Source organism: Taeniopygia guttata, chromosome 17 (assembly GCF_048771995.1).
Source record: "Taeniopygia guttata chromosome 17, bTaeGut7.mat, whole genome shotgun sequence".
NCBI lineage: Eukaryota > Metazoa > Chordata > Aves > Passeriformes > Estrildidae > Taeniopygia > Taeniopygia guttata.
Window position 1 is genome coordinate 2029696 of NC_133042.1, and position 25960 is coordinate 2055655.

Consider the following 25960-nt stretch of genomic DNA (forward strand, 5'->3'; position numbering starts at 1 on the left):
ACATGGCAAATGTATGAAGTGTGCTGGTCATGCCTGGCTTCCTGGAACACCCTGACCTTCACCCACTGATCCACAGAGAGTACGGGGTCATCAGTGACTCCTCAGCCCGAGTCCCAGTTAGTTGTCAGGTCCCTTGTATTTGCCTCTTACTGGACACTTCAAGCAACTGGGGTTATACAAACAGGAGCAGGGAGAGGTGACAGCTGGGGCTGGAGAATTACAGGGAGGAAATGAGATTAGAGGGAGCAGGGATCACCAGGAGGCAAGATGGCCCCGTGTTGGGCAGTCAGCTCCTACCCTCAGAGCCCGAGCCCGCAACCACTCCTTTCCCTCAGAGCCCGACCCCACAACCACTCCTTTCCCTCAGGGCCTGACCCCACAACCACCCCTTTCCCTTAGGGCCCGACCCCACAACCACTCCTTTCCCTCAGAGCCTGACCCAACCACTCCTTTCCCTCAGAGCCCGACCCCACAACCACTCCTTTCCCTCAGAGCCCGACCCCACAACCACTCCTTTCCCTCAGAACCCGAGCCCACAACCACTCCTTTCCCTCAGAGCCTGACCCAACCACTCCTCTCCCTCAGAGCCCAGCCCCACTGTGGTTCCTTCCCTCACAGCCTGACCCCACAACCTGCTCCTTCCCTCATAGCAGTCAGGGATCCACTAGTTCTCTTTCCCTCACAGCTCAGCCCCACAATCTGCTCCTTCCCTCCCAGCCTGACCCCACAGGCAATCCCTTCCATCCCAGCACAGCCCAACCCCTTAAGCTGCCCTTTCCTCCACAGCTCCATCCCTTATAGCAGTCAGGGCTACATCAGCTATAGCCTGACCCTACAGCAAGGAGGGATCCATCAGCTACCCCTTCCCTCACAGCCCGCTCCTTTTGCTCAGCCTGGCCGCACAATTGCCCCCTTCCCTCGGCACTGGGACCCACCAGCAGCCGCTGCTCGCAGCTCGCAGCCCGGCGCCGCCGCTGCCCCGCGCCTCGGGCCCGCCCCGCTCCCTCAGCGCGGCCGGGGCGGGGCGGGCCGGGGCGGTCCCGCCCGCCGGGGCAGGCACAGCGCGGGCCGCAGGTACGAGCGGAGCGGAGCGGAGGAGAGCGGCCGGGCCGGCGCGGCCATGGGCAAGGTGCAGCTCTTCGAGATCCGCCTGGGCGACAGCCGCGTCGTCTACAGCCCCGGCGAGCCGCTGGCCGGCACCGTCACCGTGCGGCTCTCGGGCTCGCTGCAGTACCGAGGTGAGCCCGCGGCCTGCCGTGCCCCGGGGGCCGCTCGGCGGGGCGGATATCCCGGGGAGGGTTCACGGGCTGCCCTGGCCCGCGGGGCGCCCCGGGGAGCGGCCGGGGTCCCTTCCCCCGCTCTGGGGACCGGCGGCTCCGGAGCTGCCCCATCGCTGCTGCCCCCGCTGCCATGCGGCGGCCGGGAGGGGCTGATGGGAGCAACCTGCTGGATTATTTCCTCCTTCCTCCGCTTCCTCCTCTTACTTTTTGCTCCTATCCCATAAATAAGGAAACATCCTCCCAACCCCCTTCCCAAAACGCCCCGGCGCGGGGCTGTGCCCGGCAGCCTCCGGAGCTGGCGGGTGCCCAGGGTGGCAGCGGGAGGAGGTGGAGGGGCTCGCCCGTCTCGTTCGGCTTTCCCGGAGTCCTGCGGCTTCCCAGGGCTGCCGGCATCGCCCCGGCACCCCGAGCCCGGTGCCCCTGGGTCGGACGGACCCGAATGTGTTAGGGAGGGCAGTGGGCGGAGGTGGGCGATGCCGTGTCCCGGTGGGCAGCAGCCGTGCCTGGGCAGGAGGGAGGAGATGGGCGATGCTGTGTCCTGGCAGGAGCGGCACCCACCCACCGGCTCGCAGACACCGTCCGCAGCCAGCAGCCGTGTTGTAACATCTCGAATGAACTCGGGCATTTGAGTTGTGGCTCTGCGAGTGTGGGAGATGTCCGCGGTGTGTACGAGGTCCTGTGAGTGCCAGGCAGAAAGTGCCCTCTGGGCAGCAGTGGTCTGGAGCAGGAGTTGTTGCTCCACGCAAGGCTTAGGCTATGCTCGTGGCTGGTGCAGTCCGTCGGAGCAGAGGGATGGGCTGGACTGCAGGGAAATGAGCTGGTTGGGCTCGGATCATCCGAACTGGGAGCTTCCTTCCCCGCCTGAGAGAAGTCATTCGCATTTGCAAGTCAGCTTTGTGCTCAGTGCTGTGGAAATGTGAACCAATTTGCTGTTTTCCCTGAGGTCTTGCTTGCTTCTCGTGTGTGCATGCTGCTTCCTTTGTAACAAATTATTGGAGGGGGGAAAAAAGACCAAGTAACATAAAATGTGAAGTCTCTGTTCAAGAGCTGTCAGCCTGGATGATGGTGCCTCTGCCTGCCGGTGCCTTGCTTTTGAGAGCACCTCTCCCAGTTGTCTGCAATAGCTTTTGGAAGCTTCTTATGGAAAAAAAAAGTATCTAGGACAAGTGTAAACTTGTAGCCTGTTTAACTCCTGTCAGAGCAAAACAGTTGCAGATCCAGCGTTTATCTCCTTGGAGAATACTCTCGGATGCACTTCCAGCAAAGATGTTCCTAATGAAGTCTGGCTGACTTCCCTCCTCAGCCCATCCCATTGACTTCCATCCATTCCTGAAGGTGCTTCTTGGGAGGGACAAGAGTTTGGCCTTGGAGGGTTTGGTGTGCTGGCCCTTTGTGCCTCCAGCTGGCCAAAGCTACTTGCTGCTGCCTCTACAACTCCCATTTGGGGAGGATCTGCCAGGTTCTATTCTACACCAGCTCTCCTCTGCTTCCTGGTGTGGTTGTAGGGAAGGAGAAAGGTGTCTCTTTGTTCTAGACCTCCTTTCTGCTTCCTTATTGCCTTGATTCTGAGAAGCATCAGAGGCTGGTGTTAAGTACAGGTCCTGAACTCAAGAGGGGTTTTGCTGTGGGATCTGGTGTTTGGGGCTAGTGCAGGGATTTTGGTAAGAGCTGGGGCAGCTGAGCTCTAGGAAAGCTGTCAGAAGCATTGAGCCAAAATCTGAGGTGGGCTCCGTGTGATTGATGCTTCTGTTGTGCTGAGATCACTGAGCAGCTCTTCTAGGCTGTTTCATGTACAGTGGCTTCATGAGCTGGGCTAGAAACTTTCCATTACTGGTGTCAGAACTCACCCAGCTAAGTCACATTTGGATGTGAAACCAACTTCTGCCAAGCACAAGGTGACTCTTTGCTGTGTGTTCTCCCTCCTGCTGGTGCTTAAACCTTCCATACTTGATCTCTTGGGCACCCTCTCCTTCTTCCTGGATGAAGGAAATGTCCCACCCTCAGAGGAAGAGGTTCCTGTAGCTGCTTGAAACATCCTTTTGCTGTAACAGCAAAAGAGATCTTAAAGAGACTTGTGAGCTCTGTTGAGCTCTGTGGGCTCAGCACTGGAGGGATCAGACATCCTCTGGATTCCTACTGGGCTGTGAGGAGAGCTGTGTGGAATCAACTCATTGTACATTGGATATGCCCCCACACACCTTCTGTGGCCAAATGTGACTTTCCAGGCTAATAAACTGCTTCCAGGAGAAGACACAAAGTCTCACCCCTGGCAGGTCTGGCCCTCAGCACCACGATTTGGTGCTTTCCATTTCCTGGGCCAGGCGAGTCTGGCGCGGTGACTTCTCGGTGCTGTGTGTGTGAGATCACAGCCGGAACCAGCCTGGAGGTGACTCCTCACACGGTGACTTCTGGCTCTTGCAAATTGCACCTTCTGAAAGGTGACAGTGCAAACAAACACAGCTCGTTGTGCCTTGCTAAACACGGGAGAAATCTTGGGTCATGGGACAGCATAGCTGGGGACACACCTTTTTGGGATCATTAATGTTCCCACTTAGACTGGCGTCAGTGCCAGCCCTGCTGACTGGCACTGAGGGCTGTTCTGGAGCACATCTTCTTCAGCTGACCTTGCAGCAGCATCACAAATACTGACTGGTCCTTGGTGACTCACGTGGACCTTCTGAGGAGCCACACTTCTTCCTGTGCCTGTGCCAGGGTGAGGGACCTGCCCAGAAAACTTCTGAGCCTCAGGGGAGAGCGCTGATGGAAATGGAGAATTCCTGATCATTGTGCCTGGTTTGCTGGGTAAATCATCAAACGTGTGTGTACAAAGAATAATTAATCTTACAGGAAGCTTGCGCAGGGACAGCTGGAGATGGAGTTAATTTGTGGGGAAGGAGGAGGAAGCCAGTTCATTTGGAGCAGGGCAGGCGGTCCTGGTTGCCGGCAGGAGCATGTGGGAACAAAGGCTTGTGCTGCCTGGAGATGCTGGAGCACTTTCCTCTCAACTCTGTGTCTTCCAGGGCCCATGTGGATTATTTTGGTCGTGCCTGCCATTCAGTGAGGCTTCAACAAGCGTAATGTTAAAATAACAGCCCTCTCTGCCAGGCCACCAAGAGCAAAGAAACAGCAAGTGCTTTCCGGAACAGATTTCAGCACTTTGCTATTCTCCACTCTGTTGTTTGGCTGTCCAGGTTTATGCAGGGATAAGTTGACTTTAAAATCACTCCCTTGAACTACAAAGCTCTAGACACAAGTGCCCGTGTTTGTTCATGCTCTAGAAATACATATACATAATTCCCATTTCCACAGAGCAGAGAGCCCATGAATTTTCTGATCTCAAATGTAGTAAATATTCTCACTTCTCATGTGGAGGACAGAGAAAGCTGGTGGTGAAGGGGAATGAAGAGCAGGGCTCTGAAATTCTGGGTCAGATGTCCAAATTAAAAGGTAACTTCTGTTGCCTAGAAGGGCATTAGGGAGAAATTTGGGGTTGGTTGTTCTGACATGTGTGTAACCTGTGCCCTTCCTGAGGGGAAGGGATGACACCAAAGGGCTTGGTTGGCCACAATTCTCCTAGCACTTGACCTCTGGTACAGTGGAAAACATTGTTCTTGCAGGAAGGCTGTGGCTTGGGAAAGTGCTGGGGAAAAGGTGGATTCGGTCCCTGCATAGTGGTCTGGCTTTCTCCTGAGTCAGAAGTTTGTGTGTAAAGGAGGATTGGAAATCCCTGTGCTGGCAGCATGGGTCACCTACTCACCAGTGGGGCAGAAGGGACCCCATTGCTGGTCCCTGCTTTGGGGTGCATTGTGGGGAGGGAGCGTGGTGCCTGCAGAGCTGAACGAGGCCTGGGAGTTTGGAGGGCACTGTCCCTGGTGATCCTGGCAATGTCCCATGAGGTCCTCGAGCTGTCTGGTATCCACCAGCAATGGTGGGTGCCAGGATGAGGCCAGGCCCAGGAATGCTCACGGATGGCTCCACAGCATCACTCCCTCGGGCTGGATGGCTCCTGCTGTAGGGGAGCTGGATTAACTTTCTTTTATCATTGTGTGAAGCGAGATAGCGGGGAGCTGTGTGGCCAAGTCTGTCTGAGGCTGGGGAACAAAAGAGGGATTTTTGCTCTCCTGGCTGGCTTGCTGCTGGAGCTCCAACTCCTCTGGAGTCAATAACTAATCACGAGATGGGTTTGTGTCTGTCGCTGCAGTGAGCCGCTCTGCGCTGCTCCCCCGCCTGCGCACCGCTTGCGCTCAGCTGAAAAACTGTCTGCTGCTTTCCTTGGCGAGGAGACATGCCATGGCCTCCCAGCCCTTGTTTAACAAAATGGGAGGACAAGTGGAGTGGAGCTCTGTCTGTCTGATTTGCTTCCAAGTGTGACAAACGGGCTGTGAGTGCTTATCCCTTCCCTGGAGCGGTGCAGAGCTGTCAGAGATGTAGCTTGTCTTTCTGGGCTGGAGTCAGGTAGGCGGCAGGGAGGCTCCCTGGCTGGGAGGAAGAAGCCTGTGGCTTTCCATCCCTCTCATCCCGAGGCAGCTCCCTATCCCTGGCTGTGCTGGGAGAGGAGGAGCAGCCAGGGAGGTGCATGGACGGGCATGCTCCACTCGGAGCGTGTTGCGGAATGCTTCATGCTGTAAGTCATCCCCAGGGATGAAGTAGGTGTGTAGAACACACAGCTGTCACTTGGCTTGGTGGAGTCTTGCTAGAGGCTCTCAGAGCCAGTAAGAGGAGGATGGACATGTGGATCATCCTCTGCTATCCAGAGAGGGGCCCTTTCAAGAGAAGAAGTGAGTGGGGTGGTTGGGTTGTGCTGCAGGGCTGCTGCAGACCTGACCTGTGCCAGAGCATAGAGAAAGGTGCTCTGCCAGGCATTGGGGAAGGTCTTCTCCTGCTTGGGGCAGCTACTCCTGAAATGGCCTGGCAAACATGTCAGGGGCTGGGCTTTGGTTTGGTGCCTCTTTTCTTGAGGGCTGATTGCTGAGATATCCAATGTACAGCCTTTAGGCTACTGGTGTGACCTCTGGAGTCTGGCGACAGGAATTGCTGTGGAAGTTAATTGCCTCTTTGTGCTGCTCTTAAAATCTGTCACTCTTCAAATCTCTTGTGGAGAAATGCAAAGTGCTTAGGAGAGGAGAAAATGAGCAAAGGACCAGACTGTTGCCAGTCAGCATGTTTTATGCCTTGTGCACAGTTGTGCCTGCATGTGCTCAGTGTCCCTGGGCTGTGCTCAGATTCAAAACAGAGGTGAAATGGATCCATACCACAAAGGTGTTCAGGCTTCTGTCTGCTTGTGATGCTTTTAAACAGCAAATCCACATTCCCCACTCTCTCTGATGGCAAATTAAAAGTAAGTGATGGGGTGCACGAGTCAGCTGGGAGTGAGGTGTTTTGCTGTCCCTAAGTTTGTGGGTAGAGGCCTTTTGCCACAATGTGGGTACCTGTGACTGTCTATTGCTCTGTGCAGTGGGATGGCCAGTGCTATGGGTTTGAATTGCTTAGCATGAGTAAATCCTCACAGGTGTATTGGGGTCTTGAGATGCTGGATGATGGCAGTGAAGAGGATATGGGGTGTCCTAAGTAAGTATCAAGCTGCTTTTGACCCCCTCGACAACATGAGGGTGGCAAGCTAGTGCCAGCCTGGAATTATTTAGAAACACCCTGATCTTTGAGCACCTTATCTTCATTAAAAACTGGAGGTTTGTCAGATATCCGTAGCAAAAGCTGCTTCCAAGAAGCATGAATCATTTCTGGAGCACTAATGCTTATGACTTCCACTCCTTTGTTCTTGCTGACGGCACTCTGCTCTCTGACAGTCGTTCTGGCTCAGGCAGCTCAGACCAGAGGTAACAATGCTGCAGCAATTCACTGTTCATCCCTCCCAAAGACACCCTCCTGAATCCCAAATATTCCCTGCAATAAGAGTGGGATAAAACTGGCTTGGAAGGCAACAACTCTAGGAAGGAATGCTCAGTGTATGGGTAGAAATTGGAGCCTTGATGGAGATTATCAGCAGGGGTCTGAATGTCAGGGCCAGAGGTTCAGCTCAGGTCCCAGATGTTCTTTTTCTGTCTGCTTGGATCTCTGAGGAGCCCAGCCTGACCATGAGGAGTATCTTACCAACTTGTGGCACTCCCAGCATAGTGAGGATTTGTTATGTATCTGGTGCTCTGGTGATAACAAGAACATAAGTCATCTTTCCAAACTGATGATCTTGCTATAAATAGAGAATCCAGCTGCTTGTGTTGAATGGCATCAAAGAAAATCATAGGAGCAGCTCTTATGCTTAGTGAAGTGGATTCTGGCTGTTTTCTCTGAAGATGCTGAGGCTGGGAGATTTCTTGACAACTGAGACATGCAAAAGCAGTGCACGAGAGCTCAGTGTGACATGGGGAATCTTCAGCAGGGAGCAGGTGGGGCTGGGATCTCTCATCCCGTGCTGGGATCCTCATCAGGGAGCAGGTGGGGCTGGGATCTCTCATCCCATGCTGTGCCTTCCTGCCGCCCCAACAAGAACCTGCCTGTGCTGGTACCCAGCCAGGATGAGGAGGCACTAAATGCAGGTTTGCTTTACTGCTTGTAAATAAGGCTCTTCAGGAAAAAGCCCTTGAAACCTCCCCTTCTAGGAGGAGGGGAGCTGCCTCCTGGCTCGTGCTTGGGAGCTGCAGCAGCACTAAATTATTTGGAGGTGTCTCAGCAGTTCTGTGTGCTGAGTTGTGAGTTCAGTGCCTGGAGTGGCAGGAGGACTGACCCTGATGTGGTTCCACGAGGTTGCCTGAGTCCTTGCTCCTGCCTCCTCTCCCTGTAAGTGGGCTCCAACCCCTCACACCAAAACTCCTGTTTCCAGGATGGCTGAGCAGTCCTGAGTGTGCTGCTTTAGTTCTGCTCCCACCGTGGAGGCAGAGGCTGGCTCAGGATGCCGGGTTGTGACACTGCTCTGGGCTGAGTCCTTGCAGCCCCAGGGGTGTCCAGCCCTTGACAGACCTCCTGCCCCACCAGGTGCTGGGCTGGCTTTGCTTGTGCTCCTTGTCTGGATAGTGGGTGATGGGGAATTGGTGCCCAGGAGCATCTCTTGAGCCCCAGGAGGGGATGGAGAGGTGTCATCTCTCCTGAACTTTACATCTGCAGGGCTGTCTGTTGCTGAGGCCAGGAGAGCTGTGTCTGGCTGTGTCGTGGGTGGCAGTGAGGGTCTCCCAAAATGAGCACCAGCCAACAGGATTTGTAGCCTTTCCTCTTAGAAAAGGATCTCTGAGAGTCTCAGAAGAAAATGAGCGTGACTCAGTCCCACAGCAGAGCCTGGCCCACAGGAGCCTCGGTGCTCTGGTATTACAGTAAGCCTGTTAAGCATGAATTTCCAGAAGTCTTTGAAGCATTTATTTAGAAAGAGTCTGAAAAGGGAGTAGGCTCTGGTGAATCAACCTCTTTGTGGTGAGTAGGGAAACCTGATCAGTCGGCTGTTTCTCTTCTGCAGTGGCTTTTGCACCCAGCGTGGAGGGTGATGCTCCTGCGGCGGGGGCAGAGGGGTTGTCTGGGCAAAGAGCTCGTCAAACCTGCTCCAGGCTGTGGGAAGAGTGGAGCAGGGCTGGCGGGGGTCGCACGCAGAGGTGTGTTCCCGGGACATCAGAGAGCTCAGCCTCCCTGCCTGCTCCTTTTCCACAGGAATTGCAATTGTTCTGCCAGCAAGGTGGGAAAAGGTGCCAGGCTTTGCACTTGCTGAGAAAGAACAATTGAGTCTGTTAATGAGTTTAAGGGGCGTTTTCTTACACCAGCATCCAGCACATCCCCCCTGGGACCTGCAGTGCTCTGTGGTAGGCTCTGGTGGAGTTTCTTGCTCAGTTCTTCCTTTTTTAGACAGCCAAGTCAATTGTACCAGAATATCTTAACTCCTCTGGCTTAAAGTAGTGTTAAGTGCTGGGTGGAAACCTATTTCACTTTGGGCAAGCTATAAAAAAAATGACATTCTTCACTTCTGTTTTAGCACTGCTCAGTCTAAGGAAGGGTGGCTGTGGTCCCTGGCTGGCTGAAGTGCTGAGTGCTGGCAGGTCCTGGCATCCATCAGCATTCCTGTGAGCCAGGGTGAGCTGCTGATTCTGTTCCACTTCTCTGGCTGCATGTCGGGCATCTGGGACTTGCATTCCCTTCCCACGGGGCTGCTCTAGGGGCCAAGTGCTGAAGAGTAAGATGCCCTGACTGCTTATGTATGTACAGCCTTATTTTGCTTTGAAAAGCCTAGCTTACTTAAATTCAGGGCTCACAAAATCCAGCTTATTAGCCAGGTCCCCTGAGAAGGATGGAGTAAATTAAATCTACATTAAATTTATTAAAATAAATCTGTCTTGTGCAGGGGATCATGAGTAAAAACTTTTCTGCGCCCTGCTGAGATCTTAAATATGAAATGTTCCTGTGCCAGGCTGGCAGCTGCAGGCCCTGCCCAGTCCTGCTTGGTCCCATCCCAGTCCATCCCACCTGAGAGCAGCAGAGGCTGTTTCCTCATGGATGGCATGAACAGAAGTGAGCCTCAAATGCAGTTCTAGGAGGAGGGCAGAAACTGCAGTCTCCAAACAGGTCACAGTTTCCCACTCTGAATTTCTGTCCAGAATAGCAGAAAAGAAAGAAATCTTTTGAGACAAAAGTTGGCTTCACACTCTGGAGCAGTAGAAGCTCCACATGAAATGTTGCCTCCATCTCTCTCCTCCAGCCTTCTGCTCCTCTGCAACCTCTCTGCTTTTCCCCTCCAATACTTGGAAGATGGATGCTGGGAGAGGAGGAGGCTGTGAGTGCTGGCAGTGTGGCTCAGGTGGGTGGCTGGCATGGAGATATTCCTGGGGAGCTGTGAGATCTGCCTCTCTCTGCCAATAGCTTCTCACTGCTGTCTGATCTGGCTGTTCCCAGCATGCAGGGGTGCCTGTGTCTGCCAGCCTGGCCTGGGAGGAAGAGGATGGTCCCTCAGCATGCTGGGGTGGGGCACAGTTGGTCTCCCTGCAGGAGTACCCAAAGAATGACAGCGCTGACCTCTGCCCTGTGTGTGGCAGCAGGCACTGTCTGGAGCAGCTCTGCTGGACTGTGCCAGGATGGGATGGGATGAAAGTCTGAGCTCCCAAAACTGGTCTGAGGCACTGCCAGGACATGTGCAGACTCTGCTCTGCCTGGCTGTTATGGTACAAGCACCTCTGCCATTGTGGGCTCTCGAGCAGAGCAGGCCCACTTGTCCCCACCTCTTCCCAGCCTGTCTGCCTCAGCTCCGGGCCCTACATCAGTCTGAAGCTTAAAAAAAACCCCAAACTTGTCCTTGTTTTGCAAGAGGCTGTTTTGGAGGAAGGATTACCCCAACATCCCCTTCTGGAGCATGTTTGGGGAGCAGTGAGGGGGTTGTAGCAGCAGTAGCATGATGGGTGTTGGGGTTGCACCTGACTGCAGGTGCTGTGGTGCTGTTGCCTGTTGCTAAGGAGCTGCCTCTGGCAGATCCAAGGCACAGACTTTGTGGCACGTGTTCATCCCCCTGCCACAGCCTGTGTGGCCTTGTTCACTGGTGAGTTTTCCCCCTGCAGCCCAACATGTGCAGAGCCAGGCTTGTTAAGTGTGCTCAGCTGAGGATTTAATTCCAGATGTTTGAGATGACCCCCTTCCTCTGAGGGCAGCCAGCATGCTGATAAAACACTGTGATGCTATAAATATCCTGTCTGCTCCACAAGGGAGAAAAGCCTTTGGTTTGAGCAGGAGTTTGTTCTAAACAGGAGTCCAAGAGTTGCCTTTTTTGTCTCAGGATTTATGTTGACCCTTGGTTTTGGGGAGGAGCTGGAAAATGTAGGTTTTCCTGCTGCTCTCAGCCTGACGGAAGAAAATGCTTGCAATGGGGGGAAGGATTGACCTACCTTGGAAAGGACTTAGAAGATTTGTTCTCCTGCTTTTTTTGCAGATACACACCTGCCCAGCATCCCTTTGGAGGCTTCTGCATTGCTGAAATGAGGACATCCTTGTGTGTCCATGCTGCCTGCCCCTCCTCGTGCTGGGCTGGACTCTGGCTGAAATAATTCATGCATAGCCAAAATAATGACTATGGGTCACTTTGCCCCTGTGGCAGAGCTGTCACTCCCCTGGGGTTGCTACAGGTGGAGTTTTCCTTGAGCTGCTTCAGCCTTCCTACAGTGTGGGGCTGCTTTTGGAGGGTCTGGGCTTCCTGCAGGTTGGGTGGGACATCCAGGTGGGTCCTCCTGCCTCAGCCTGGCAGTGGACACGGTATAACAGTATAACCCTGTTGCCACAGCCAGGATAACAGGCTGGAAATCAGCACACTGAGAGGCTGGGGAGGGAGGGACTGCCCCTTGCGTTGCTGTAAGGGGTTTGGCTGGTCCAACCCTTTGCAAGGTGTAGAGGGCAAGTGCCAACCTGGGGAAGGAATGGCTGACAGCAGAGGTTGCTCTGGCTCCTAAATGATGCTAAAGTTTGTGCCACTGCAGAGGGGCTGCAGCTGGGCTCATGTGTGGCAGGAGCATTGCCACACATGAGCAGCAGCACAGGGACAGAGAGGGGTCAGACACAGCAGCCATGCAGAATTGCACTGGGAGCCTGTCTGAGCCTCTGGGCAGAGAGCTGTGCTGGCTGTGGCAGGTGGGATGAGCCCCTGGGTCACGGGGAGAAGCAGCCAAGCCCTCCAGGATCTGCAGGCTGCTGGTGCTGTGGGAGATGCTGCTCCCTGTGCGTCAGCTCCAGACAAGTCCCCTCCCAGGGCCTGGCTGCAGGCTTGGATTTGATTTGAGATTGAAAGCATAGACTACTCTTCTAGACACCTCCTCTCCTTCCATGTTAGAGGCCAGATCCCTTTCTTGCTCCTGTGCTGGGTTCTTGTGAAGGAAGAAGATAAAACCTCCTCAGACAATCCCTAACCTTGTTCCAAACCCACCACTGCCTCCAGCACTTGTAAGCTCTGCTCTTGCCTCACTGGCTTGTGAAATGCTCAAGACTATTTGTGTCTCAAGAACTGACAGGATGGACCCAGAAGGATGGGGACAGCTGAGACTTAATTAGGAGCTGTTGGTTTAATTAGTAGTGTCTCAATATATTCATGCACGAGGGACTTTTGTATCTCATGAATTTCCAGCCTTCCTCCTCAGTCCTTTCTGTCTGAAGCTGCATGGGTGTGTTTCTGTGTAAAGGCCATCAGTAGAAAAACCTAATCCTGCCCCTCTTGGTGTCCACGTTTCATGGAAATTTTCTAGGAATTACCAGTCTTTACAAACTTAGAGTAATTTGCTCTGCCTATAGGTCTTGCTCTCTCCCAGGCTTTCCATTTTCCGAGTGCTATCTGGTCCTGCTTTGCTGGCAGGGTGGGGAACCTCAAACTCCTCATCTTCAAACAGATGCAGTTGGAGGATCTCGGGGTGTACCCAAATTTGTGATCTTTGCTGAACCCAGAGGTGTCACTCCAAGGTGGAGCTGTGGTGCTGTGTGTTGAGGTGACCTCCTGCTGCCCATCCTGTGACAGCCCATCCTTCTGCCAAAACCAGGTCACTCTTACCATGCTTTGGGGAGGGTTTGGGGCTCAGGGGATCCTTCACCCCCTTCTCCCAAGGCTGCTTCTGTCCCCTGGGATGGAGAATGGCTCATTCCCAGCTCATGGATGCTCTGAGTCCCTGCAGCTCAGGAGAGTCCCTGGCAGCTCGAGAGAATCAGTTGAAATGTGGTGATCACTGTCTGCCATGGCTCTGATGGAGAGGGATGGGTGCTCTGCCTTCCTGTGCCTGGTTTCCATGAAATGAAGACTTCTCTGATGCAGACTCACTTGACTCCCACAACTCCCACTTTCTCCTCCTCTGCTCCCTTGTTAGCTGCATCCAGGCATGCAGGAGTTTTCCAAAGGGTATCTCAGTCCCTGGGTGCCCTCTGATTCTGTCACTAAAGTATGCCCTGGTCCCTTGTACTGTGTGGGGTCACTGTAGGCACAGTGGCTCTGCCATCCATCTCATCCCACGTGTGCAGGGCTGGGCCCTCCTGTCCTGCAGCAGGGACACTGCAGCCTCTGGGTCCAGCAGACACGGCTGAGGCCACGTGGTGACCCGGGTAAGCTTCAGCTGGCAGAGTCCCAGGCTGTTTGTAAGTGCCATTTCAGAGCTCAGTTGCCAGCTCTTCGTCCGTCCTCATGGAGGAAAGGGACTGACAGGAGGGTCTGTTTGTCCTGCCTAAGCTGCTGCCAACTGCAACAGCCACCACCTCCAGCTGTGCCAGGTTGTGCCAGGGGCAGGCTCAGGCTGGAGAGCAGGAAAGGTTCTTCCCCCAGAGGTGCTGGCACTGCCCAGGCTCCCCAGGGAATGGGCACGGCCCCGAGGCTGCCAGAGCTCCAGGAGCCTTTGGGCAGCGCTGCCAGGGATACCCAGGGTAGGATTTTGGGGGGTCTGGGCAGGGACAGGGGCTGCACTGGGTGATCCTTGTGGGTCCCTTCCAGCTCAAGGTATTCAATGATTCTCTGAACCGGTTTTACTGCTTCCCCTGCCCAGCCTAGAAAATCCAAGCTGACCAAGAGGCAGCAGCCTCTTCCCTCCCCCTCTGCCCATACCTGTTGTAGCAGGTGTGTGACATAGGTGGGACTTGAAAGTCAGAGCTGTTAGCTTGGGACTGGGTCTGAGTGCAGGGTGACCATTGAGCCTCTGCTTGCTCAGCATGTGGCTGGATTTTGGAAGGAGGGATGTGCACCCACAGCCTGCCCCTGGCAGAGGAGGGGATGTGTGTGCTGTGCTTTCCTCATGCCTGACGTGCCATGCCAGCTCCCCTGTGGAGGGCAATGCACTGGGTCAGGAGGAAAAGCAGTTTGAAATCTACGGCTGCTCTCCTTAAATCACCTTGGAAGAAGGCAGACGTGCCTAGCTCCTGGCATCTCTATTTTTACTTTGTGCAGAGATGGATATGGCTGAGCTGTCTCCTTTTATTTCCAGCATTTGGCGCGTGCTGCAGCGCGTTGCTAAAGATGTGTCTGGCTGGATGTGGAGCTGCCCGCTTCCCTGAGTCCCTGAGGGACTGTGGGGGTGAAGGGCTCTTGCCTTCTGCATGGCTTCATCTTTCATTTCTTCTCTTTGCTTCCCCCTTCCACTCTACAGTTTTTGGACTTTGTTTCTTTCCTGTATTTATTGAAATCAGTCTGGGTAAACAGGGAGCAGGAGGGAGGTGACTGGGGCCACTGGTAGCACTGGATTCCAGAGGCATTTTTAATGGGTCTCTAATAACTGGAACTGGCCTATTCTGATGCAGAAACTATTCTTATTTCCTCTGTCTGCAGCTTGGCAGTTCCAGGATTTCCTTGGAAAGGCTCAGATGTGCATTTTGCTTCCTGACAGGCAGGCTGACAAGCTCTGTGCTCAGGTGCTCCTTTGCAGCAGCTGTGATGGTGCTGGTTTTGCCAGGTCCATCCTGAACAATGCCATTTTTAGGTCCCAGCTGCCCCCAGAGCATGTGCATGAGCTGTGCTTGTCACACATCCCTGTCCTCCTCCTGTTTGTGGGCAGGAACCTGTACAAGAGAGAGCCAGGCGAGTCCCCAGTATCTCCCTCTGCACATGGGATGCTCATGGAGAGGCTGATTTTTATGGTTCACTATTCCAAAACCTGGTAAGGAGTGAGATGAATGGTTTGATCTGTTGGACCAGGCACCTCTGAAACCTCCCAAGTAACCTGGCCCTGTAGCTGCCAGTTTTTCCTGCTCTGGGCATGACACTGGACCTGCTGCCCCAGCATCACCCGCCCTGCAGGGGCCCGGGGATCTGCTGGCTCCTCCAGGAGCCTGGGGGATGAGGTGGGTTATGCAATCCCTGTGTGCAGCCACACCGTCAGCTGTGGGGCAATAGCTCAGAGCTATTGTCCACCCCATTTTTCCCCAGTGAGGTGTGGGGTGCTCGGGTATCTGGAGCAGATTGGAGAAGATGCCCTGTAACAAAACCCTGCCCCATGAACTGCTCCAAGGCTTGTCCTAAGTGTGGTGACTTGATGTGCCTGGTGAGGGGACACTGGGAACATTGGGAAGCATAGGGGGAAGGGGAGAATGAAATTCCTTCAAACTTTTCAGCTGAAATGCTGCTTTCTGTTGCTTGGGGCTGGAATGGCAGCCCCAGGGTGTGTGATGGTCAGGGAATGTGGCTGGAAAGGGCTTGGTGGGGCTGAAGGACTGGAACCCCTTGGAGCCCCAGAGCAATCCCTCCAGGGACTGTCCCTCCTCTCCAGGCACAGGCCAGCTGTGACCGTGCCACTTTGGGATGTCAGTGGTTAATTGGGAAGCCTTGGAGCTGACAGCTCCTCTGCTGGAGAACTCCTTAGCAAGTTATAGAGGGATTTTTGGACATGGTCTGACTTTAGCCCTAGTGCTTGACTGCTGGCTGGCTCTGGGTGTCAGCCTGCAAACCCACGGCCTTTGCTTGCTGAGCCTGTCTGCTGTGGGTAGGGAGCTGTGCCACAGTGTGTGTTCCTGAGCATTCCCACCCACCTGCCTCCCTGGAACAGGAGAGCCTCCTCACCACAGTGCAGCAGCGGGCTGCAATCACAGTTTGTGGGCCCCTTATCTGGGCATTGAACAGATGGTGCTGATCTATAAACTCCTGTGGTGCAGGGGAGCCTGCTCAGGGGCTCTTGCTTCTGAAGGATGTAAACATTCCCCAGTTTTTGGTTGGGCTTCTCCTGCTCGCATTTCCTGTGTGAAAATGAGGGAATGGAGTGGGTGAGTCTGGGCTTGATTTGACTGGATCCATCTGTGTTATCTGGGCTAATTCAGAGTGGGACAGGCTTGTTGTGAGCCCAGAGATGTGGCAGTATGTCCGAGGTGGGAGTGTGGCACGGATGTGTAGATACACAGGACACCGCCCTGCTAAAACCTTTCCTGCTCCTGATGCTGAGAGCTCTCCATGGCTTTGGTTCTGCCATCTGGCAGAAGAGAGTATTGGATGTCACCTGGGGATATGGGAGGGTTCATTGTGATGGTTCCCCTCGGGAGGCCACCTGTGTCAGCTCAGGTGTCCTCTGTGCTGAGGTGGAGGAGTTCCCAACCCAGGACGTGCTATCCTGTTCTTTCCCTGCCTTGGAAATGCTGAAGCACATTACAGACACAAGGCAGTGATGATGTGTCAGCCTTGCTGCTGTATTGATGTTTGGATAATGAGAGTTGGCATCTGCAGCCGCTTATCCTTTGTCCTTGAGTGTAGAACAACATTGGACTGCAAGGGGCTGTTCATCTCATGGTCATGATCAGCTGTGAGGGTATGGCAGGAGATCTGATGGGGGAGGCTGGTCTTCCTTGTGGGGTTATGTTGCTATAGGACACGTGAAAGTACAACGCGAGCCACCTGCTATTTTGTAAGGTAAAAGAGAAAGTTTATTTTCTGACTCCAACTTTTATACTTTTCTAAAGGTGACAGTGGATTGGAGAGTGAATGGGCCACCTCTCCAAAGACATTGGACAAACCACTAGTACATCAAGTTTCTCCACCCCCATGAATGAATGTAAAACAATATGTTGTTTACAGAAATTGTGTGGGAAAGTTTTCTAACAGAATGTAAACTCAGAAGGCTTTAGAAAAACTTAAGAATCAGGGTGACAGGATGACAGACTTTTTAAGCCCTGGGGAGCTCATTCCACCTGACTTCCTGACCCCCTTGCTGTGACTGGGGTGTGAGCTATGAGTTGCCCCTGCAGAGAGGGCTGGATTTGCGGTTCCTTCCACCCTGTCTGGAGTCAGTCACACTGGCCAGGCAGGTGCTCTGAGAGCTGTTGGAGTGACTGCAAGCAGCAATAACATGCAGCCCTCGGTGTTTAGGTAGGTGGGTGGAGGTGTTGGTATCAACAGGGCTGAGAACACTTGGGCTGGGGAGGGGAGAGCTCCTAAGCCAAGGCAAACTGGCCACCTGCTTCCCAGGGAGATGCTTCCTGGGGATGCAGCTGGAATACAGGGGAGCAGATGGGTCAAACAGGCAAAGTGTCTGCCTGGTGGATCCTGTCACCTTTCTGCCAGCAGAACTATTCACCTGGCACATGGGGTAAGGGAGTTCTGTGGGCTCCAGCTCTTGCAAAACCTGATGGGATTCAGGTGGGAGATGTTCAGGCTGGTACAGCCCTGAAGCTGTTTGTGCCACAACAGGCCCGTGTCCTCCCTGTGTGAGGGTTGCAGTGCAGATCGTCTCCTGCTGTGCAGAAAGGGCAGTCTGTCACGTTTGTCTGTCTCTGTGGTCCAATGTCGACATCAGAATCTAATTTCAACCTGCTGAGTACTGGCCAAGACTAACTGGAGATGTCTGTGGGGAGCTCCTCTGAGAGCCACGCTGCAGGCTGAGTGACTTTCTTGGGGTGACTTTCTCCAGGCAAGGCACAAACATAGCTCAAATTACTGTCCTTGCTTTTGGGAGGGTCAGATGGCACCTCTGATGCTTCCAAACCTTGCTGTGTGGCTTTGCTGAGTGGTGTGTCTCTAACAGAGGAGGAAACCACTCCCTTAGAACTGGTGTCTGGCTGGGAAGTGATGTGTGGATGGACATTTTGGAGGTCCTGATGCAGGACAAGTGTTAACAGCAAAATGCTTTTGCTGCAAGCCATTGAAGCTGAGACTGAGCCCAGGAGCTGGGAGCAGGCTCCCAGGGGCTGGGAAAGTCCTCTGGGGGTGACAGGGCTGTGAATTCAAGCAGCAGAGAGCTTGTCCAGGCTGCACTGGGGGGTCCAGCTGTCTGCTGATGCCTCACACAGGGCTCTTTGAACCCCTTGTTCAGCTGGTTAGTGGGCTTGTGCCAAATGTGTCTCTCCTCCCAGGGATGGTGAGACACTCGGTGGGATGCCTGGCTCCTTGTGGGGTGGGAGGCAGCAGAGTCCTTGGCTGCTCATCCCTGTCTGGACAGTGACACCCAAGGTTCTGCTCTCAGCCAGAGTGATGAGGCTGGTGCATGTTTTGGGACCCAGTCCTTACTTGGGAGGGAACACTGCTTCATTTGGGAGAGAGGTTGACCTGTCAGGGAGCTGCAATCACAGCTGGTAAGGGCTTCCACAGTGCAAATAAACCAGCCTGAGGGTTTCAAAGGTGGGAATACCTTGGAAGAGCACTGGGGTAGCAGGGAGTGCTCAATTGTGTTGGCAGTGCTGGAAAACGTACTTTGGAATAAAAGCATGACCTGATTCCTCTGCTCCATTTTCCCACCCTGTGTGTGTTTTCCTGTATGTGCTCCTGCACACACAGTACCTGAGGCAGGTCTGAACCTGAGGTTTTGCTTTCTCCCTGTGCTGACATGTGTCCTGTCTCTCCACAGCCATCAAGGTGAGCTGCATTGGATCCTGTGGGGTGTCCAACAAGATCAATGACACAGCATGGACTGTGGAGGAGCAGTACTTCAACAGCACGCTGTCCCTGGCAGACAAAGGTACTGTCCACAAAGGCCTGGTGCAGATCTGTGCTCAGAGAAGATTTACAGAAATGTATCACCAAGACTTCAGCATCCCCTCAATGTGAAATACCCCTCACAGGCTGCCTTGGCCTGTGCACAGAGGATGGGAGCCAGGATTAGAGACTACAAGAGCTTAGGAGGGGCTGTGCAGGGAAGGATCCTGAGCAGAACTTGGCAGCCACCCTGTAAACACTGCTAGCATCCTCTGGCCCTGGTCTTTGTGAAGCAGAGTTGTCACAGGGGCTGCTCCCTGTCTCGAGGCTCTGTGGGTTCACTTTGCTCCACTTTTCACGTGTGCTCACAGAACAATGATCAAAGCTGGTCAGCAGAAGCCAGTGGTTTGCTGTGAAAGGGGATGTGGGTGTGTCACCTGTGCTCCAGGAGAAGCTCTGGGAGTGTGGCAGGATCAGCCTAGGGCAGTTACCCCTGCTCCCAGTGAGATGGACAGAGATAGCCATGGGGTTGTATTGTCTTGTGGGTAAAGTGACACCAGCAGCCTCTGGGGGATCTGGGCCTGAATGAATGCTGTCTTTCTGCTGTTAAATAGGTCAGCCTTACCACAAATAATTCATGCTGTGCTCTGGCTCCTGTTGAAATCAAGATGTGCCAGTATTCACCTGCTGAAGGCAGTGGCCCTAACAGGAACGTGGCAAAAGCCCAGGGTAGCAGGAGCTCAGCCCTCTGGTACTGTTTTATCAAATAACAGGAAATGGGTAGAATGGACATGGCAGTTTCTGGTAGCTCAGCAATTTTCCAAGCAGAGCTTTTAGCACTGAGGGGAGACTGAACACCATTCTTGCAGCAACTGGTGAGAGGGCTGTTTGCTCTCAGGGCCCTGCCAAGGGAGACAGTTGGCTGGCTGGCTCTTGGCTCACAGCCTGGGGGCTGCAGTCAGAGATAAACTGCATGGGAGGGCAGTGGGAAACATTCCTGCCTGATTCTGGATGTGCTGAGCACAGAGAGCCCAGCTCTGGATGTCAGGGTGGGGGCACAGTCACAGGGGGTCTGTAAGGTGCTGCAGACCACTGGGCTTAGATGAGTTGGGAGTTGTAGGCTGCAAGTGAGTGTGGACTTGTGGAGAGGTTTAAACCTGCAACTGCACTGCAAAACGCTCCTTCCAACTTTTGTTTCTAATATTTAATGATTTGAGGGAGAGCTGTGATCTTGTGGTCAGATCTGTGTGCTGGGCAAGCTGAGCAGTGGCAAAAGACAGGCAGGAAGGTGGAGTGGGAAGACGTGGGTGTGCTGTTTGTTGGATTTGCAGCCTCTGGAAAACTTTGATAGCTGCTTTGGCAGTCAGTTCTTGTGAAGTTGCCCTTGGGAGCCACCCCCTTGATAACTAGGACTAGAGAACTGAGATGGAAAGAAAAGCCATGTGCTGAAGTGTGCCCTTTGAAGGCCTGACATCCAAATGTGGCCGAAATTTAGTAGTCCCAGTTCTGAAAGTGTTTGTGGAAAACCCTGGTGTTTTGGCTGTTGGTTTTCGGGAACCCAGACTCCTCTGTCCCTCCCAGTGCGGTGCTGCTGTCTGTCACTCACTGGTGTCACAGGCTCTGCCAGCTCTGAGCGGGTGCCTGGGGCTGGCAGCAGTGCATGATTTACCTTAGGTGAAGGGAACTGAAGGGAAAACCTGTCCCTGTGGAGTTGTGTGATTGGAAACTGAGGTGTATTGTGGTGTTGTTCCTGTCCTGCCTTGCAGAGCTGCGGTGAGATTATGAGGAAAACCCAGCCCAGGTATCAGCAGTTGGTCTGGAGCAGTGTGCTGGGTACTCACAGTCACTGACCTCTGCTCTTCAGCTTTTTGTGTCCAAAAAATTGTGCAGACCCAGCTGCTGGGATCTCAGCCCAATTCCCAGCTGCAGGAAGCAGAAGGGGAGAGGGTGGGCAGTATCTGTGTGTGTGGGATTGCAACCAAGGGGGATTTGCCCTTCATGCTCAGGAATTATTGCCCTGGACTTGCAGGTTTGTCCCATGTCTGCATCCAGACAGGACAGATGGGCCCCTGGGAGGGTGGAAGGGGAGCACTGGGATGGAGATGGAAGGCACAGTGACAATGCTGCCTTTGGACCCGAGTCCACCAGCAGAGATGGCTTTGAAGCTGACCTTGCATTTGCTGTGCTGGCTTGCAGGGATGTGGAACAAAAGCCCTGGGGGCTGGCAGTGCTTCAGCCTGCGGCACAGGGACAGAGAGAGCTGTCTGCTGTCACAGCCCTCCCTGGGACATTGATGTGATGTGTGTCTGGGCTGGCAGAGCAGCGGGAGCCGGGCTGCTCCTCCACGTCCCTGCTCTGTGTCTGCCTGTCTGTCTGCCTCCTCCCAGGGGCTGCTGGCACACAGTGGCCTGGCACAGCTCAGCCCTGCAGTGGGGTGGTGGCAGGGCCGTGCTGGGGGAGCCCTCGATGGCCTTGTGGATGCAGAGCCTCAGCGCTGACTCAGCCCTGGCGTTTTTAGGCTTTCCAGGAATAACTCTCAGCTGTCCTGGCCTTTCCTAAAAAAAGCATGAAGGAGCTTCAGACAGATGGAGTGTCCCATGTGGGTGTTCCCTGGGTGCCTCCCTGCAGGGCTGGCCCAGCTGGGAGGGGAAACTGAGGCAGGCTGGACTGCTGGCTCTTGGAGCATGGGGTGGAGAAGTTGCTGATGGTGATGGCAGGAGACCAGGGTGAGTTAGGGGAGTTGGAAGCATTTCCAAGCAAGGACTCCTAAAGGAGCATGAGGCCAGCCCAGCTGCTGGCCCACACTGACAGCACACAGCTCCTGCCCTGGCCAGCACCAGCAGCCACCCATGACAGAGCACCACAAGCAAAGGTTACTGTGGTGGCACCTGGTATGGTCCTGCAGATGAATAAAACCCCCCCAGGGTGAATCCATGGCGGCGATTCCAGGTGTGGTTTGGCTGTGCCCACCTTCTCCCACCAAAAATCAACCAGCAGAAGCGAGGGTGGGACTGTGGGAGGCCGTGGTCTCAGGTGCAGGGGCTGCCTTCCTGCCATGGCCCAGAGACCTTATCCACACAGGAGATGCCACTGCCTGAAAATGAGTTGAGGAAGGGAAGAATTTGCTTCTGCCTCGGGGATCTCTTCTGTTCCTACCTTGCCCCACTACAGGTAATGCTGTTATCTCTTCTTTTTGAACAAGTGCATTAAAAAAAAAGGTAAGGAGGAGCAGCATGTCCCTGCTGGGGGGAAACTGGCAGCAAGGCTGTGCTCTGGGGCAGAGGGTGATTGCAGGCTGTCCTCTGACACCATCCCCAGCTTTCTTGAAAGGGGCTCATCCAGTCTGATGGCATTGGCCTGGATTGAGGAAGGATCCCAGGTGTCCCCAAGGCCACTCAGCGAATGGGGCTCTGTCTTGCTCATCCCTGGTGGGTGGCTCAGCTCCAGTGGTGCCACTGCTGTGCTGGCACTGGTGGAGGTGGTGCAGGGAGGCAGGCTCAGCCTGGCAAACAGCCCACCTCCCTCTATCCCTTCCCACATCCTGAGCAGATCTGTGCTCTTTGAGGACATGTTGGGGGAAGGGGAGAGGACGTTTGCAAAACTGTTGAGGCTCAGATTGCTCTTTAAGCCTCTAAGAATGACTCCACACTTCTCCTCCCACACACCTTTGCATTGAAATAACTGAGGGGGCAGCTCGTCCTCTGGCATCAGCTGCTGCTTGTATTACACACTGCTCTGGGCTTTTTTTTTTAGGCTGTATATTGCATGAAAAATGAGGTAGGCCCTGAAATAACCTAGATGTCCACTTTGGCACTTATTTAAGGCACTTTTCTATCTGTCCCCACCTTGGAACAGGGTGTGGGGGACCTGGCTGTGCCACTGGAGCAGGTTGGTGAAGAGTGCTGATGCAGAGGACGCTGCTCCCCTCAGGGCTTGTCCCTAGTCAAGCAGGACATCCTCTGTGCTCTGGGAAAGGCTCTGGTGGGGCTGGGCAGGAGCTGGAGGCAGCAGGCAGCCATGAGGAGCAGGGGATTGTGCTGTAGCCTTGGCAGTCACACACAGGCCAATGGTTTAATGAACTCGGACTCTTTACATCAAAGCTGCTGGGAAGTGCAGAGTGTGCCAGCTGCTCCAGAGCCTCTCGCTGCTGTGTTTGCTGGAGAGGCTGCTGTGCCACAGAGGTCACCCAGCCACCGAGGGCTCCCAGGGGGGCTCCTTACTTGCCTCCTGGACGGGAGCCTAAGAGGGTATTTACTTTTCCCACTTGGACTTTGATTACTCGCTGGTGTTGATTTTTCCTTTTGCAAAGACAGGCAAGAGGGCAGGGGGCTGCTGGGTTTCTGTAGGTGGCAGCAGCGCAGGGGATCAAGTGGCAGCGAGCACAGAATGGCACCGCTTGTACCCGCTGCTCTGGGACACAGAGATGCTTCTCTCGATGCAATATAATGGAGTGATTCAGCTCTGCAGAGCCTCCTGCTCCTCTCCCCCTCCCTGCTGTGGCTCTGCCCTTGTTCAGCCGGAGAGGAGCAAGTCCATCATACCCCCATGGGGCTGTCCCTTCCCTGCATCTCCAGCTGCACACACAGCTCTTGCCCTGTGGAAGGGTTGTGCATCCAAAGGTAGATTTCTGGTTTTTTTCATTCCCTCCTTGTACCTGAGTTGAACTCATGCAGGGAGCTGGCTGTAATTTCCAGCTGACCTTTCTTTTGGCAGCTTGTTAGTTAGCTTGAAGGCGCTGCAGGGATTTCCTGGCAGCTCCACATGCTTCCTCTGCTGGAAGATTTTTTGCACAAAGAGCTAAAAAGGGGCAGCTGTGCATCACCTCTTCCCTGGGGTGGTTCTCTGCCGGCCTGGCACAACACCTTCATGGCCAGCAGTTGGCACAGGGTGACAATCCTGACTCTCAGCTGAATTTAAAAATCATGGTGACCTGACTAAGCAGAATTGTGAGACTTGTGCAACTTGTTCTGTGAGATCTCAGAGCAGCAGGTGATGCTCATGGACAGCCTCTGCCCAGGTGAGAGCAGCAGGGTGACTGTGGGCAGTGGTGAGCCACTAAGGATGTTCTGGTGCCAGCTCCTGGCCACACTGTGCTGCTGGGTTCAGGAGCAGTAGCTGCAGGTTCAGCCCAGGAAATCCACACTGAGGGATCTGCAGTTGCCTTGGGTCACAGCTGCTTCCTCAGCACTTCCCAATTTCTTGCCTCAGTAGAGCAGTTAATCCTCTGGGCTTTTTTGCAGCATTGCCATACTGCCAGATCCTGCTAATTCATTGAGAATGTCTCTGGAAACTGCTGACACAGAGGTTTATGAGCAGTGGGGCCCTCAGCTCAGTGCTAGGCACTCTGCTGCACCTCCTGTGTTACAGAAAGGTTGATCTCAGCAGCATTACCTGTGGGGAGGTTGTTCCTGCTCTGTGTTTGTGTGTTTGTAGAGCTGGAGCAAGCAAGTTGCTGCCTTGAAAGGGAGTGTGGAGCCTGCTGGGGCTGTGCTTCATCACTGCCATGCAGAGCAGGAGCACTCTCCTTGCAGCTGAACACCGAGGCTTTCCTGGCAGCTTTCCCTCTGCTTGCTGGCAGGTTGATTTCTGGCTCTTGGCTGCTCCCTCTGTGGCACCTGTGCCTGCTGATGGCACGAGCAAATGTGTGCATTTCCCCTCCTTTGTTGCAGTTGGTAATCCCCTGTATTAACCTCATTCACCAGAGGCTGAGTTGAATCCTGTGCTAAAGCTGCAGTGGCTCAGCGTCACCTCAAGTGCCCTGGCACAGACTTAATGCTTCCCTTCTGACAGCTCTGACAGAGCTCCTGAGAGCTAAAGAGCTCTGGCCCTTTGCTTATAGCTAATATTCAGCTTTCTGGCTGCAAAAGTGCATGAGGAGAGAGGGCAGGACAGGGGTGAGTGGGGTGCTGGGACTGCAGTGAGATTGACATCTCTGCCTGTAGCTGGGGACTCGGGGTCCTGTGGCACAGTGCAGAGCTAGGGCTGCTCATTTCCCCATCCCAAAGTGGAAAACACAAACCTTCTGCTTTCCTGCTCTCTGCCTGGAGAGGAGTGTACTCAAGCTGTGCTTCAGCAACACCAGGATTAGTCTAATTCAGCACCTTTGGAGGAGCTTGCCTTCCCCAGGGCTGACTTCAGGAAGGAGGAAGAAAGAGACATATTGCTACAAGCAATGGCACAGGGGCCAGCAGGCACCAGGTACCTTTCTGTACTGCTTGAATTGGCCAACACAGTTAATGCATCACTTGTTAAGTAGCCAGGGAGAAACTGCCATATGGTCTGGCCTGCTGTTCCTCTGCTAGAAGAACCAAAAGAATCTGTGTACTCCAAAGGTGCAGCCTGTTCTCATTCTGGCATCCAGGGGGGAGCAGAGCCTGGCAGGGACTGGTGGGCAGGGACAGGGCTTGGGGCAGGAGCCCATTTCAGCCACTCCTTGTCTCCTGTGCCTGGGATGCAGGGACACTTTCCAGGCTCCTAGAGGTGCCTACAGAGCTGATATCATCTGCTGCCCCTTCTCTTTGGGGGCTGGAGGGAGTGACAAACAGAACTATTTACCTCTTTTTCTGTGTGTAGCTGTGGGTGAAGCCTGGTGAGGTGCCACACGCCGTGGTTCCTGGCCTGCTGTGTGTCACACATCTGGGCTGGCTGTCCCAGCACACCGCAGTGTGAGCCTTCACAGGGGAGGAATGAGACTCATCTGAGTCTGTTGTGTGACCAAGGCACCTCCCGACTCCTTTCTGCTGTCCTGGAGGTCGTGGTGGCTGTGACCTTGTGCAGAATGGCTGTGACCACCCATGACTTCCAGACAGAGACCCTGGGGCTGGAGCAGCCAGCCTGGGAGGAGGATTTGGCAAGTGGCCCCACAGTGGCACTGGTTGGAACGTGCAGCCCAGCAGAGCTGGCCCCACCAGTGCTGTCAGACCGGGCTGTTTGCACAGAAAGCTGCCAGACAGCCCTGGGAGGGTGGGTGGGACACAACAGGTAGGGCTGTGGGGCTGTGTCCTTGTTCCTGTGGGGTTGGCTCCTCCTGAGCCCCAGCCTAGCCCTGCTCTAGTGCCAGGCAGAGGCTGCTGGAGGACATTTCCCAGCCCTTGGCCAGCTGCAGACAGGGCAGGGTGTGGGCAGGGAGCTTCCCCTTGGTCTGGAGGGATGATGCCTTTCAAGGCCTGGGGATTTCTCTGGCAGCACCTGCCAGGGAGGATGTGCTGTCAGACCAGAGCCCAGACGCTTTCAGCAGCTGTGGAGGTGTGAACTTGGATCACTGGTTTAACAGTGTAAATACACACTTGTGGTCAGTTCAGCCCCAGTGAGCACGATGGTGGCAGCTTTGCTATGCAGTGGGAAATGTGTGCATTTCCCCTTC

At 54.3% G+C, this 25960-nt stretch overlaps 1 protein-coding gene across 1 annotated transcript in view; it reads left to right on the top strand.

Annotated features, from left to right (window-relative positions):
* Positions 1-1013: 1013 nt before the first annotated feature.
* Positions 1014-25960, top strand: part of ARRDC1 (arrestin domain containing 1) — a 38140-nt gene continuing 13193 nt past the window's right edge. Inside the window, exons 1-2 of the mRNA XM_072936552.1 lie at positions 1014-1238; positions 18530-18640. Of these exons, the coding sequence (XP_072792653.1) occupies positions 1121-1238; positions 18530-18640 (229 nt within the window). The 5' untranslated portion in view covers positions 1014-1120. The remainder of the gene's footprint in view (positions 1239-18529; positions 18641-25960) is intronic.